This window comes from Squalius cephalus (assembly GCF_949319135.1).
Source record: "Squalius cephalus genome assembly, chromosome: 24".
In the NCBI taxonomy this organism is placed as follows: domain Eukaryota; kingdom Metazoa; phylum Chordata; class Actinopteri; order Cypriniformes; family Leuciscidae; genus Squalius; species Squalius cephalus.
Genome location: NC_137145.1, coordinates 31,023,338 through 31,039,431, shown reverse-complemented (window position 1 = coordinate 31,039,431; position 16,094 = coordinate 31,023,338). Strand labels below are relative to the sequence as shown.

General features: G+C 42.3%; 1 protein-coding gene across 1 annotated transcript in view; it reads left to right on the top strand.

The window, feature by feature from the left end:
• Positions 1–16,094, top strand: part of LOC307152667 (uncharacterized protein) — a gene marked incomplete at its 3' end in the record, with an annotated part of 180,746 nt that overhangs the window by 52,868 nt on the left and 111,784 nt on the right. The window contains exons 9-10 of the mRNA XM_079861493.1: positions 523–806; positions 3,197–3,283. Of these exons, the coding sequence (XP_079717619.1) occupies positions 523–806; positions 3,197–3,283 (371 nt within the window). The remainder of the gene's footprint in view (positions 1–522; positions 807–3,196; positions 3,284–16,094) is intronic.

Below are 16,094 nucleotides of genomic sequence, written 5' to 3'. Positions count from 1 at the left end.
CGAACAGTCCCAAAGTGAAAAGAAAATGGTTCGACATGAAGCTTGACTGCAACACTTGTGACTTGCGGACTTTTAATTAAAAAAATTGAAAAATGAAAATAAAAATGAATAAACAGCTTGAATATAAAAAAATTAAAAAATAAAAAATAAATAAAAAAGACTTGCAGACTTGTGTTCCGTTTGCAGATGCTATTACTGGCTCTCGTAATAAAAGTAAAAAGAAAAAACGTATGTAATTACTATATATTATATTTTTTCAAAATGCTGTATAAATATGTACCCGATTAAGGTGAATTAAAATGCAGCCTTATTAATGAGCAAAACGTTCGGATGTTAAACGCACTATTTACGCGTTGCTGGGAGCAGGTGTAGATTTCTTTCGTACCAACTAACATTTGGAAAATACGAACATTTTAATAAATCCGAAAATTTACGCCAGAACCACTTTACACACGATTTACACAAAAATTCGTTCTGCTCGTGTTTCATGAATGAGACCCATTGTTGGCTTTATTCTTGTAGGACCACAACAGAAGATTGATGAGAAATCAAAGAAGGTTCAGTCCAAACCTGTGGTGGATGAACAAGTGGTTCGGCCCAAGGCAAGTTCAATCGCCCCTGGTAATCTGTCCACTAGTGACTTCCCAGTTCTTGGTTCCAAGATGCCCAATGCTGAGGAGAAGAAACTGAAGGAGGGAAGAGGGAAGAGACAGAGAAAGGCCATGAGCTCAAGCGAAGTGAACAGTTTGGCGGAGGATGTCGTGAGAGCCCTTGCAGCCGAAGGAGAGCATGTGACCATCGAGAGGGTTTGTGTCTTGGGAAATTATCCAGACCTTAGTGCTGGGCGGTATGACCAAACATTTATATCATGGTATTTTTCAAAATTATACCAGTTTCACGGTACATGATGGTGTATTATTTTATTTTTTTTGAAAGCATGACTGGGTGTTAACCACATTTTCTTTTGATTGAGAGAGGAAACACTGCAGTAGATTGACTCAGAATGCCCTATTTTACTGTCATGAGTGAATATTGTAGAAAAATCGCACACTAGTATTAACACAGGTTTGTAAGACCCCATAAAATGATGGTGTTTACAAAGAGGTCCAGCAGGAGGCGCTCATAAACGCTGCTTTATCAGGAAAGATAAAGAAAGATTGAATGAAAATAACATAGAAACTTTTCTAAAGACAGTCAGTTCCCTTGAAATACATTCATATAAAAACACCCGTGCCGCGTCTTGACTTTGAAACATGCAGTGCTCATGTTTATTTAACAATGTCAAAGCCTTCTGGAAAATCTATTTGTGCCGGGCAGTGTTGATATTGTGAACCAGTGTATGGGAAACACTGTAATATAGCAATGACAGTTAAATAGTAAATGTAAATGTAAATGACAGTTAAATGGTAAATGTAAACAATAGTAAATGACTTGTAGCAGTAAATGAAGAGATGTGTCATCGATCACAAGTTCAGTATGGCGTACCACAAGGCTCAGTACTAGGGCCGCTGCTGTTCACTCTGTACATGCTACCATTAGGAGATATTATTAGGAAACATGGAATTAGCTTCCACTGTTATGCCGACGATACTCAGCTCTATATTTCTTCAAAACCTAACGAAACTTACCAATTCACAAAATTAACGGAATGCATAGCTGATATAAAAAATGATATAAAAACTCGTAATTTCCTACTTCTAAATTCTCTGAAAAAACAGAGATTCTAATTATTGGACAAAAAACTTCCTCACGTAATAACCTAGAATACTGTCTAACACTTGATGGCTGCTCTGTTAAGTCTTCGTCGTCGGTTAGGAACCTGGGTGTGCTCTTTGATACCAATCTTTCATTTAAAAGTCACGTGTCTAGTATCTGTAAAACCGCATTTTTCCATCTTAAAAATATATCTAAATTACGCCATATGCTCTCAATGACAAATGCGGAACAATTATGCATTATAGTCCTTCACGTCTATTGCGATCTCAAAATTCCGGCCAGTTGATAATACCTAGAATATCAAAATCGACTGCTGGCGGTAGATCCTTCTCCTATTTAGCACCAAAACTCTGGAACAGTCTTCCTAACATAGTCCGGGAAGCAGACACACTCTGTCAGTTCAAAGCCAGATTATAAAGACACATCTCTTTGACCTAGCATTCACATAATACATTATAGACTTCTATAATCCAATGTTAGGCTGCATAGATTAGGTCAGCCGGAACCGGGAACATTTTCCATAAATCCTGATGTACTCGTTACATCATGAGAAGAATGGCATCTACGCTAATTTTAGTGTCTTTGTTTATCCCGAGGTTTTCCCGCAGCCTGCCGGATCCAGGCCGTATCCAGATCTGATGAAGGACCTGCGCCTGGACCCGATGACAACGCAGTGCTGAAGTGCCAACTAGTCTCTCCCTATGGAGGATCCCTTTACCACTCTACAGATAAAGCGTCGTCGGGAAACTCAATTCACGTATCTACCCTGAATTGATTAAATAAAATAAAATTCTGTATCAAAAATTATAAGGAAACACCAGTACTTTGTTTAGGCTTGGTCTGTAGTGAATTCCAAACCTGCGCACATATATTCAAACGCACATAACTATAGAACCAATTCTTAATGCGCATGTGAACGCCATCAGCGTTTCTCACAGGTTCGCGTTTAAAGTCTGTGTAGAGGGAATGGTGTCGTCTTAACGGCCCCTAATTTAATAACAAATGATCGTTGCGACGGAAGCGAATCAATCATAACTAACTTTAGCTGGAAAATAAATTTATTAAAGAACCGCTATAAAGCCAAAACAATCTCTGTTACCATAAATTATACGTTTATCTCTGTAAAGCTGCTTTGAAACAATCTACATTGTTAAAAGCGCTATATAAATGAAGATGACTTGACTTGACTATAATTTGACAGCTATTAATTATAGTTTAACCTGTCCATTTTCATACATCTGTGCATCACCACACAGTGCAACAGTGAAAAGACCCTCTCAAACAGTGTTGCGCCGTGTTCCCAGCATTGTTAAAGTGACATACACCGGTATTGAGGTATATTAAACAATCATATCATACCAAAAATAAGCACTGGTATTCGGTATGAACTGGTATACCGACCAGCCAGCACTATCCAGACCTATTTTGTGCTCATCCCAATGTCAATACCATGACTAATTTTTTTTTTCTATTGTCAAAGGTAATAAGCAGAGTTTGCTCACTTCGGCATCTTCCTGCAGTGCAGGACCTTCAGCGCACCATCCAGGAGATCAATCTGTACATTGAGGTATGAGGTCTACACAAAAGTCCCAGTGTAGGTTTTGTCGCACAAAACAGGCCCTGAAAGAGCGTACGCATAAGTTCACATAAGTTCACACTTCACACACATAAGTTGTGATTTATAAAAACACACTTGACGGGAGAGTAAGCAAGGACATCTGTAAGTAAACTCTGATCATGTGTATGAATATTCATGTGTATGAATATTCTAGAGACACCGATGTTGATCTGAGGGACTGACGGCTGATGAAGGAAAACCACTTTAATATTCATTATGAGTCCTAATCACAAATACAGTGCATGTTCACAATAACAGTTTAAATACATACAAGAATGATTTAAACTCTGTTTTACATCTGATATACACATTTAGATTAAATATGCCATTCTCAGTGGAGTTAAGATTATATTCTATATTCTAATAAATAGAAATATTAGTAGAGGATGCGCTGCGTTCGAACACTTTTCCTGAGGCATGCTGTGTGTTAATGTTTGCTCAGCGCATGATAATAGCAGAACTCGTGGACTGAGGAAATATTTACACGCAAATAATGATCAATAATGAACACAATCTGTTTCCATTAAAAATATAAAGCAATTAAAAATACTGTTTGTCCAGTGGAAAAGATTGAGAAAAACTTTCTCTGAAATGTATTTTATACTATTTGATTTATTTATTATCTCATATTTTCCTGTTGTATTACAAATTTATTAAATGTTTAATTTAGGTTACTGATTTTAGCATGTGAGGCATAGATGATGATATTTCAAAGAAGATTACAGTGTTTCCCCTAGAAATTTTTCTAGCAGCGGTGCTGTTACGTGCCGGAGGTTGGCCAAGCCGCGCGCGGGGGGTTCTGGGGGTATGCACCTCCGGAAGAATTTTTTTTTTTTAAATAACCCCTTAAACCATGACTTCTGGCAAGTTTTGTGGATAGAAATGGACATTTTTAGACATACAAATATGACATACCATCAACAGATTCAAGGCATGATTATTGCAGTACGTAAGGTGACTAGCTTACATAGCCTATTTTACTTCACCAACCTCCAGGGACGTGCAGAGAGTTCATCAGGGGCAGGGGCTCAAATGTAAGAAAGGTGCGATATGTAAAAAAAAAAAAAAATAAATAAATAAAAAAAAAAATATATATATATATATATATATATATATATATATATATATATATATATGTATATATATATTAGGGCTGTCAAACGATTAATCGCGATTAATCGCATCCAAAATAAAAGTTTGTGTTTACATAATTTATGTCTGTGTACGGAGTATAATTATTTTCTATATATAAATACACACACATGCATATATATATTTAAGAAAATGTGTTATTTATATATAAAATATTTATATATGTAAGAACAATGGGTCGTACATTAATATTAATATTAGCTCAAATGATCTATAGGGAATTTTAATAATTAATCATGAATATGATTAATATTTTGTATGTTACAGTTACATTAATTTATCGCAGCTGAACTAGATTGATATATGAACGATTACCATAACGGGTTATGGTTCGTCATTAATACATCAATTGTTCTTATTTCAGCTCGAAGTTATGGGATAACTTTAATGGAATTAATTTAGTTATCAAACAATCTGTTTGTCCAGCGAACAGATTGTACGTAAGATTAAATTAACTCTCAAGGAAAATTATCCTTCTTACAAACACGAGAAAGAGTATCTTTTCCAGGCCTTGAAAAGACACTCTCGGTGTTTGTAGACTAAAATTAGGTTACTTAAATCGTAGCCTACCAAGATAAAGCATATAGCTAAGATCGAACATTTCAGGGACTAAGTAACATGGGCAATTAAATCAGAGTCAGTCAATGGCATATGGAATTTAATAATTGGACCAATACATCGAACTAAGGAATATATCAAACTACACAATACACACGGATTATATGTCTATGTACATCAAATACAGTTAAACAATACAAGATAACGAATAACGAAAATGAGAGAGAGAGAGAGAGAGAGAGAGAGAGATCGGAAGATGCGAGAGATGGAGAGAAGGATGGGGGACGAGATCGGAAGTGAAAGCAAAAATCTGCGATCAGAGATCGCATGGCTATGGCAAAATCACAGACAGTAACCCTTAAGACACAACAACGAAATCACATCATAAGTTCAATTCAATAATCGATACTTGCATGGCATATGGTTCTCTTTGTATGAGGTGTGTAGGACCGCAGGGTTCTGCGTGTCTTTAAAAGCAGCGCGAGTCGTCTGAGGGGAGGCGTGCGCGTGCTGTCTTCCGGCGCGCGTGCGAGCGCGGGAGCTTCAAAGAGTTGCCGGGAATGATTCAGGCTAAGTTCATTCAGCTCGTGAATGAACAGAGGCGAAGAGGAAAACGAAACTAGACTATAGAAAAACATAAAAGAAATAAATAAAAAGAAAAGAGAAGCAGGCCGAAGCCGGTCCGGACTTGGGTTTTGGAGGAGGAAGGAGAGAGCGTAGGCATGAGAGAGAGAGAGGTTTTCTGAGTCGGTCTTTTATGGACAATATGGGTTGACGCCTCTGTTCGCGCGAACAACCAATGAACGTCCAAAGGTCTGAAGCGGGAAAAATGTCTTTGTCTTAGTTCCCAGTTTAATTTGCATGTTTTATGGCAGCGTTATTATGTGATCAGTTATACTCTAACGAGGGTAAAAATAGTATCATACATTTTACCAGATCCTGATGCATACATTTGGTTCCAGTACAAGGAGAGCTTTACGTGGGTACCGAATTAGATATGTTTCGAAGGTACACGTCGAGATAGATTATTATTCTGTAAAAATAAGCTTAAAAGTTAAACTAACAACCTAGGAATAAAATGAACCCAACATGTGGTGTACATTGATAAGTGGGCATTGAAGATTGGACTTTAGAAAGATCCACATGGCATATCTAAAAAAAGGGTGCACATCTGAAACATTATTCCTTTACGGTTTACAAGAATACAAAAACCCATCACAGAGAAGAACAATCATGAAAAAGAGAAATTACATTCAGGCTTACATATTTCTTCAATGGTTATACATATAAAATATCTAGGATGAACACCTAATTCTGCTCTTCTGGCTAACATTCCGTTAGGTAATAAAACACAGTTCCACACAGGGGGGAAGGGATTGCCAGAGAATGTTAGTGAACCCTCTCTAACTAAAACACTATTGATTAAAGAATACATTTCAAAACCACACCTCTAGAAAATCATAATTATATGGTTAAACGAATTAATAAAACATGCGTACAGGAAGATCAAACCCAAATCTGAGTTACATACATTAAAACTATATTTCTATAGGAGGATGTTGATGTGTGTGTGTGTGTGTGTGTGTGTGTGTAGAAGGTTTCAAGTTTCGTTATCTCTCTGTGGTCCAGAGAGGGGAAAGGGGGGGTTTAGAGTCCAGAACTTATCCTCCAAGGTGCAATTTAGGTCGTAAAAGTCAATTTGTTCCAGTCTTTATGGAGCCTGGCGTATGATTTGTAATTTCGAAGTCAGGAGGTTACAAGCTCTGATAAGCTTAGCAAAGAACGTTTTGGGCAGGAATGTGCTTAGAAAACACAGAGAGTCCGAATTTGTTAATTCAGAATCAAACGAGCGAATGATTCAAATAGCCAATGTTGTTACATATTCCCCCTTTTCGTCTGATGAAGTCCCTGCATGGACATCATCGGACGACAATCATCACAATGGTCACATGGTAGGTGAATCATGACAGTCGTGTAGCAGGTGGATCATGACGGTAGGAAGGCAGGTGGTTCTTGGAGCTGAGGATTCAACTCGATGAGGTTCGGCGTGGTCTCTGACTTGACACCCCCTTTTCCGGGGATTCCGTCTGAAACCTTTGGACACAGCTTTCGTGAGCTTGGCTGTATCGCATCTCGTTGAGTCTTCTGTACAGGATGGAGACCAACCTAGTGTTAGGGTGTGGCTGATTACCTGCAAAGGTGCACAGCCCAATGTCGGCGGCGTTCCAGCCTCGGATCGCAGATGAAGTGTTCAGAACGGGCCGTCGAGCCGGTGCTCGGAGGGCTTTGTTGGCAGGAGCAATGTCCATGAGTTGGGACCCCCTTTTCTCACTACGGAGTTCCAGTCCTGGATTCAAGGTGACGTTGAAGTTTTTGGAGGATGGTAGTTTCAGTGCTGTCTGGTACTCTTTGCTGGGAAGCTGGTACCATGTCAGGCCATCAAGGTGTAGGATGACCCCTTTCAGTACTTGAAGTCCCATTTTCTGGTTGAGCATGTTGACACGGCTGGTTGTGTCATGCGGGTCGTGAGTGACAGTGGCGGTGTGCACAGGTGCGTTAGCACGCCACCTTTCACCTGCTATCTCTGCTTGTGTGTGGGTGACTTTGCTGACCAGGGGGTGCAACCCGCAGATTTCTTCAGCGTTGTCTCTGAGTAAGGGTTTGCTAAGGCAGAGATAACAAATGTCTTTGGTCATAGTACACAGGTGTAGGTTTGGAGCTGAGTACCGTTGTGTGTCGCCATCGTGGTAGGCCACCACGTCTGGAGGGCTTATCTTGATGTGGGTGTTGTTTTCCCAAAACCTGACCTTGCGAATGTCTGTAAGTCTGTAGACTTGGCTTGACTCGATGATAGGCGGATTTAGGAGAAGGCCCACTTCTCTCTGCTCGGGATCGACGCAGAGTGAGATGGTGCTACCCAGAGAGTAGGCCAGGTGTTTTTGTAGAAAGTCAGCTGGCGTGTTGATGGCGGAAACCAGCACAGTTAGCATCAGGCTTAGTATCAGGTATGGTGGGATTACACCTGTGGCTATGCTGTCATTGGAGGAGCTAACCTCCCACAGCATGTCTGTCGTTGGCACTGTAACCAGCTGAGTCTGGACAAAGTCACTCTGTAAGACCGTAAACTGCGGCTTCATGGAGTTTGCGGTCTGGTTTGCTGCATTTACACTGGACACACCAATGTTAAACAGAGTTCTGGCAGCAGCTCCGGTTCTGAGCAATGCTCCCAGGAACTGGCTGGAGGTGTGGTTGGTGCTTAGGAGTCCCGATTGTGCAACAGTCACTTTCTCAAGTTGGTTGAACATGTGTTCGACCTTGGCCTCGGCGTGAGAGAGGGAGTCCTCTGTCCGTCGGACACTTGTCCAGATGTATTGGGCTACGGAGCTGGGGTGGTGTGCTCTGTAGACCGGGCGGGGCTGGATGAGTCGAACATGCACTTGCTGGGGGTAGGTCCTGCCGTCAGTGATCTGGGGTCTCGGTCGTTCTCTCGGTGGCAGCTGTCCTCTGGTTGGCAAACAGTACAGCATGGCGAACCACAGCAGCAACCTGGCACAGACAACAGGGAGAGAGAGAGAGAAAGGGGAGGAAGAAGCCAGCAAGGGTTGTCTTTGATTGGACAGGGCAGTCTTTTTACTTTGTGGGCGGCGACTGGGTTTAGTTCGCCTTGGCCCATGTTTTGCCACATCTTGCTGTCGGCTTGTCGCTTGCTTCAGTGTCTCGTCAGTGTCTCTGGTGTTGCGTTGTGCAGCACATGATGCGTTATAGATGAACATTAGCAGTTTATCCCCCTTTGTGCGCCGTGGCAGTACAAGCCTTGGCATTGTGATGTCAATCGGTGCACAACTCATAATGTTGTTCTGTACGCGCAGCATGTGCGTTGTGTTATGCAGTGGTCTGAGGCACTGGTTGTCAGTGAGGTCAGACGGCATGCGAGGGTGGTTGGAGGGTTTTGAGAGGTGGGCATTTAAAGTCTTGATGTGGATGTCAGAAGCCCGCATGTCAGTTATGGTTGTCTTTGCAAACAGCGGAGCCAGCGTAAGCGGCTCTGAAGTAGGCAGTTGATCTTGTAAAGTTCTTATGCTGTGTGTAAGCTTTTCAACCTCTAGGGTGGGTGGGTGGGTTGAAAGTGACCACAGCTTGTTGTTTAATGCACCAGGCTTGGCACTGGCTTGAATGAGGTCATGTCGCTGCAGGTCAGTCATGACATTGAGGCAGCAAGTGTCAAAGTCTTTGGTGGGCTGTAAGGTGCAGGGTAGCGGATTCGAACCTTCAGTTGGTGCTGAGTCTGTGTCTTGCTGGCTGGCTGTGGGAGTTCCCATGAACTCTGTGACCTTTGTGACCTGACCGTCTGGCTGTGACTGGAGGGGGCAAAGTTCTCGTACTTGAGCCCAGACTTTGAGCTGTTTCAAGTCCAGTAACGGTTCAAAACGATCTAGAAGGTCTCTGCCGATGAGGAACGGAAAAGTGTCCATTTTTGAGATGAACACGGGATGGACTAGACTCAAAGGACCAATCGTCAGGTGAATGTGGGCTACCTGTTCGAGCCGGATGTCATGTTGACTGTATGACTGTACGTTCAGTTCACAAGTTTGAGGTGTAAGAGTTTGATCTCGTCTCTTAGCTTCAAATTGGAGTCTCTTGAAAAGTTGATTTGAGATCACCGTAATGTCTGATCCTGTGTCGATCAGGGCTTCCATGCTCACTTCCTCTTCCAACGTGATGTTCAGGTAGAGTTTTTGGGCCACCCCCTTTTTGATTAGGTTGCCCAGGAATGTTGGCATGGCAGGTGTGACGGTCGTTGGGTGGTTAGGACCGGTCTCGTGTAGCTTGCTGTGGAGGCAGTTAGACAGAACAGCGTTTTCTGGTACCTTGGTATTTTGGTACCTGGTGTGAGGAGGTGTGCTGTTTCGTTCATGGTGTGCAGCTGTCAGCTGTGAAGCTTGGGTGATGCTGTCACGTTGTGATGTGACAGTTAGCTCTGTGGTCTGTGGATGATGAGCAGTGTTCGAGGTGCTTGGCTCAGTCAGATGGCGGACAGACGGTTTGGTTTCAGTTCTTATGCTTAGGCATAAGATGTCTGGCTCGTCCTTCTTGTCTTTCTTGCAACGTTTCTGGTGAAGAAGCTCTTTCAGCACCTTTAGGATCTCTGCTGTCTCAGACGTGGATGCACTGTGGTTATCTGATGTGAGCTCAGGCTTGAGCTTACCAGTGTCGTGTCGAGAGTGGTTCCACTCTCTGTCGGGGCTTGTTGTCCTGGACGGTGGAGATCGGCTCTTCTTGGGTCGCCGGCCGGTTTCCCGGAATCTTTTAGAGCGCTCGCTCTGGTGCTTTGGACGAGCACCACCGCGATTGTGTTGCCCTCTGCTGGTTTGGAACGGTCGTGACTCTCTGTAAAAATGTCTGTGACTGTGGTGTTGTGGGACACCCTCTAAAGTCAGTTTTGAACAGTGTTCAGAGACAGAATAGATTGTGGGGTTTTTCACAGTCTTTTCAGAAATAGTCTTTTGCTTGGTGTAAGCTTTATGGGCTAGTTCTCGCAGCTGTTGTGTAGACATGCTACGTGGGCACACGGCCACGCCCAAATGGTAACTTAAAGTGGGATGTAGGTTTCTGAGGAACAGAGTCTTAAAGTTGATGTCCTGTTCCATCCCGGGCTCATTCCGTGCTCCGAAGAAGACTTGTCGGAGTCGGTTGTAGTAGGTCTGGGGGTGTTCACGCCGACCTTGCTTGAGGTCTACAGCAGCGAAGAAACCTTGATCGGAGTCTGGATCAGAGAATTCACGGATCAAAGCTTGCCGTAATTGTTGGACGTCCGTTTTGACAGTCTGAGGTTGACGGTCTAGGAAGCTACGAACATCACTGCTAGCCGTTATTCTTAACAGATACAAATTGTCCCAAGCTGTCATGTTGGCGACAGTTTGCAAGTGAAAGTCGATGTCTTTTAAATAAGCATGAACGTCACGACCTTCTGCAGAATCTGGATCGAACATAGGAATGTTTCGAGCTAGCTTGTCAAGTTCTCGGGGGGTCGTGCCGTGGTTAGTGGCATGGGTTGTCTGAAGGGGTCCTCCCCCTTTTGCTGCTGACAGGTGTTCTGGAAAGCTGGCTGGTGATGTCTTGAGCCGTGGGCTTACATCTACCTTTTCAGCTCTGGGTTCTTGGCTGAAAGAATTGGAGTGGCGGGCCGGGAGAAACTCTGTGATGTGTGTTTCTCCGTTCCAGCTACTCTGCAGTCTGTAAGAATGTTTCAGCTCTCTGTGAACAATGTCAAGCTCGTCTTTGAGATCGTGTTTCTGCAGAGTAAGCTCGCTGATTTTAGCTCGGGCCGTTTGCAAATGTTTTTCGCAGGCCCTGGCTTTTGCGTCTGTTTCTTTTAGTTCAGTCTCGGCTCTATGTAGGAGAGCGTCACTTTGTTGGAGTTTTTCGTCGAGTTCTTTTCTGGTTTCTCTCTCCAACTGTTCTCTTTGGTCTGTGTCGAGGCGCAGATCTTGCAGGGCATTTTGAATTCTTTCTACTTCTTTCTGTAGCTCTGGATCTGTGGCGTCCTCTTTCTCACGCTGGTTCTGGGTCTCGAGGAGGAGCTGATCTAGACGACTCTGGGTTCGAGCCTGGTCTTTCCGGGCCTCCTTCACTTGAAGCTGTAGCGCTGCTGCTTTCTGCTCCAGGTCGATGTTGCGCCGTTCACTGAGCCTCGTCTGGACAACGAAGTTGTGGGTGACGCTGCTGACGATCCTGGCCCAGTCTTTGTAGTTGTAGCTTTGGGTAGGATCGTGTGTTATCAGCTCGTCTAGCTTGGTGTCCAGTTGCGTTTGGCTCAGATGCTGCAGGTCACTTGCGTCCTTGGGCAGGAAGGGGGTAGTCATTGCTTTCAAGCATGTCGAGAGATTGCCCCCGTGGACTGCTGGACTGGATGAATGGGACATCCTGGCTCACTGTAGGTGAGAGAAGCACAGCACACACAAAAAGAGACCAATGCAAGTTCGTTCTAAGGTTAACGAGCTATACTCATACGGCTATGCCGTTTATGAGAATTTTGGGGCTAACTGATGCACAGTTAGACAGTTCCAATTAACTTGGGTCGACAAAGGACCTGAACTATAGATTTTGGCAGGCAGTAGCCTGGTGGGTCACGTGGTGACACCGGCTCTTATTCAGCTTTACTTGGTGGCTCTTAAAGGTTACTGTCTCTAAGTGAAATGAAAGAAACAAATCACAACAGAACAAGGGATAGAAAAGACTAAGGTAAACAAAACACTAGTGATGACTAGGTCTGAAATTAAATAAACAGTATAGTAACACAGAATGTGTTCAAGAGGATAAAGAGACCTAAGCTATTACCACTGCTAGGGTTTAAGATAGGCCAACAGGTGAGTGGGGGCTTTTTTGGGGGGGTAGGAAACCTACGAAGATGGTATGGCTTAGAGAAGAGATGAAGGTGGGCCATACATCTAGAATATACCCAGGGGGATATCTAATATTCTGTGGCTTATAGTGAGTGGAATGGGTTTTACTAAATTTAGTTTACCTGCGGTGAATTGAGGCCACTCAGGTGGAAACCAGTGGCTCGGTCAACCTTTCCGACGGTTCTCCAACACTTGACCGCAGTGCCCTCGGGCAACCTCGTCTCTCGGTACCACGGTGTGCCCACTCAAACCACTTGCGACTTTAAACACAAAGTGGCAACGCCAAGGTGTCAATCATCAGACGGCACGGAAAGATTGAGTTTTCCTCGGAACTCTCCTTTCGGAGTGGTCCTTTCAGCAGACCCCAGTTCGAGTGATTGTCTCAAAATTGCCTTGTGTGTCGCTGACGTTGACTTAACCTTTTGGCGGGCCAAATTGCTGATGTCGGGGTGGCGTGCCACAACCGGAGGTACGAGATTCGGAAGAGTCCGAGACACACGGCCAGTGTCAGGTAGCGTCGGACAGGTGAGCTCGCTTGCCGGAGACCAAGCAGAGATGGCTGTCAGATCACAAAGGGAGTACTACAATAAATACACAGAAGGATGAACAAGGGAAACTTAAAGTGAATTAAGGCTTGCTTGTTTAAAACCAATTGAGTAGTTATGTATGTAGAAAGGAGAGTCAAAGGTTTTACTAAATAATGATAAAACAATAGGAAGTTATGATAATGTTAATTATCAAAATGCCCTAACCCGAAAGAGGGAGGAAAAAAAAAAAAAAAAAAAAAAAATTCAAAATCAAATTCAAAATGAAATGGCAGGATGAACCCAGGAGAAGAGGCAGGCCGCAGTAGTGGGTTTTCACCACAAGGGGGCGTGCTCCCTCTCTGTGCTCAACCTGGCAAATCGAAAACTTAATTCAAATTAAAAATTCAAAACTGAAAAAAAAAACAAACAAACAAAAAAAAAAAAAAATCGGAATGATATCCTATAATAATCCAGATACACTAAAGTATCAGTCCTATTTATAAAAATAATCAGGAGAGAAAGACGATATAAAAGAGTGAAGGGAGGAAAATAGTGATGCCGACTTAGTATCCACAAGGCCACACGATGGTGCTGTTTCCTCCAAGTGAATATCAGTGGCTGAAATAGAAACTCAATTTAAATTTGAAATTCAAAACTAGTTTAAATAAAATTTAAATGAGCATGTAAAGAAAGTCTAAAAAGGGAGCTCATAATCATATCCTATAATAAATTAACGATAACAGTGAAGTATCATTAATAACTATAAAAATAATCAAAAGAGAAAAGTAGAAATAAAACAATTCATGACAGGATTTGAAAAGAGAGAAACGCGAGCTGAGTGAACCGACCTCGCGGGTGGCGGCCACTAGGTGCCGTTGTTTCCTCTAAGGGAATGGCTGAGATTTAATCTGAGTTTTAATCCAAATCTTGTTTGAACCAAACTCAGAGTAAATGTATCAGTCCAAAAGCAGGAAAATTGTCTAACACAAAATAATAAACGCACGAGCAAAGCTATAAATGCGAATAGTTATTTAGAGTTTAAACATTAATTCACAGGGAAATGAATTCAGCCGTGAAGAGAGCGTTATCTGATAACTGGCCACGCGATGGCGTTGTTGCGCTCATGCAGGCGGAAATCAGGGGGCAAAAGGGGTAATTTGAGGCTGCTAAACACTTACGCCCTCTGGCGTTTAGTAAATGGAATTACACAACTTCAATGTGATTCAAACGCTAAGAGCTTTTCAGCTCGCGTCACGCGCTGATTTCTGCAACACTCACAAATTAGACAGAGGTCTCGGCGGACCTTTTGGTGCTATTAATACTGCACAAGAGAGTATGGCGGGGTTTCTTCGCCGCAAATACTCAAATGTGGACAACAGGAATTGTACGTCTGTTGCACTCCCATACGCACTTTATCAAAATAGCACTTTATGATTTAAGTGTGTTGGTTTAAAAATTGGGTAGCTAATCCATTTTTTCGACCAGGAGTTTTATCGTTAATTTTTGAATATCACTGTGGTTCACCACAAATTCAATAACGACATTTGCATGCAAGGTATGTTTAGAAGGAAGCTCGCTTCAAAACATATTTATTAATACCGGTAATACGCACGTGAGAATTATTCGTTCACAGCGATTTAAAACAAATATTAGAAATGTATCAACTGCAGAGATATTTCTTCATCTCTTACTGACATTTGTAATATTAAATAGGCTACTGCAGTGTACGTAGCATTTAACAGTGCTAAAATTGTTTAGGCATATTTTAGCAATGTAACGTTAGGCCTACTGACTTTGTAGTCAGCTGGTGAGTTTGAGCACGACTCATTCTCACAATTCACAAAAACGCGCGTGTAATGTTACAATTATCAATAGCCATAATACACATTTAACTGAAACTGAATTTGCCCATAAACAAAGTTTGAAATGCCCGCATTCGTTCCACCACAACTGTAAGAACAATGGGTCGTACATTAATATTAATATTAGCTCAAATGATCTATAGGGAATTTTAATAATTAATCATGAATATGATTAATATTTTGTATGTTACAGTTACATTAATTTATCGCAGCTGAACTAGATTGATATATGAACGATTACCATAACGGGTTATGGTTCGTCATTAATACATCAATTGTTCTTATTTCAGCTCGAAGTTATGGGATAACTTTAATGGAATTAATTTAGTTATCAAACAATCTGTTTGTCCAGCGAACAGATTGTACGTAAGATTAAATTAACTCTCAAGGAAAATTATCCTTCTTACAAACACGAGAAAGAGTATCTTTTCCAGGCCTTGAAAAGACACTCTCGGTGTTTGTAGACTAAAATTAGGTTACTTAAATCGTAGCCTACCAAGATAAAGCATATAGCTAAGATCGAACATTTCAGGGACTAAGTAACATGGGCAATTAAATCAGAGTCAGTCAATGGCATATGGAATTTAATAATTGGACCAATACATCGAACTAAGGAATATATCAAACTACACAATACACACGGATTATATGTCTATGTACATCAAATACAGTTAAACAATACAAGATAACGAATAACGAAAATGAGAGAGAGAGAGAGAGAGAGAGAGAGAGATCGGAAGATGCGAGAGATGGAGAGAAGGATGGGGGACGAGATCGGAAGTGAAAGCAAAAATCTGCGATCAGAGATCGCATGGCTATGGCAAAATCACAGACAGTAACCCTTAAGACACAACAACGAAATCACATCATAAGTTCAATTCAATAATCGATACTTGCATGGCATATGGTTCTCTTTGTATGAGGTGTGTAGGACCGCAGGGTTCTGCGTGTCTTTAAAAGCAGCGCGAGTCGTCTGAGGGGAGGCGTGCGCGTGCTGTCTTCCGGCGCGCGTGCGAGCGCGGGAGCTTCAAAGAGTTGCCGGGAATGATTCAGGCTAAGTTCATTCAGCTCGTGAATGAACAGAGGCGAAGAGGAAAACGAAACTAGACTATAGAAAAACATAAAAGAAATAAATAAAAAGAAAAGAGAAGCAGGCCGAAGCCGGTCCGGACTTGGGTTTTGGAGGAGGAAGGAGAGAGCGTAGGCATGAGAGAGAGAGAGGTTTTCTGAGTCGGTCTTTTATGGACAATATGGGTTG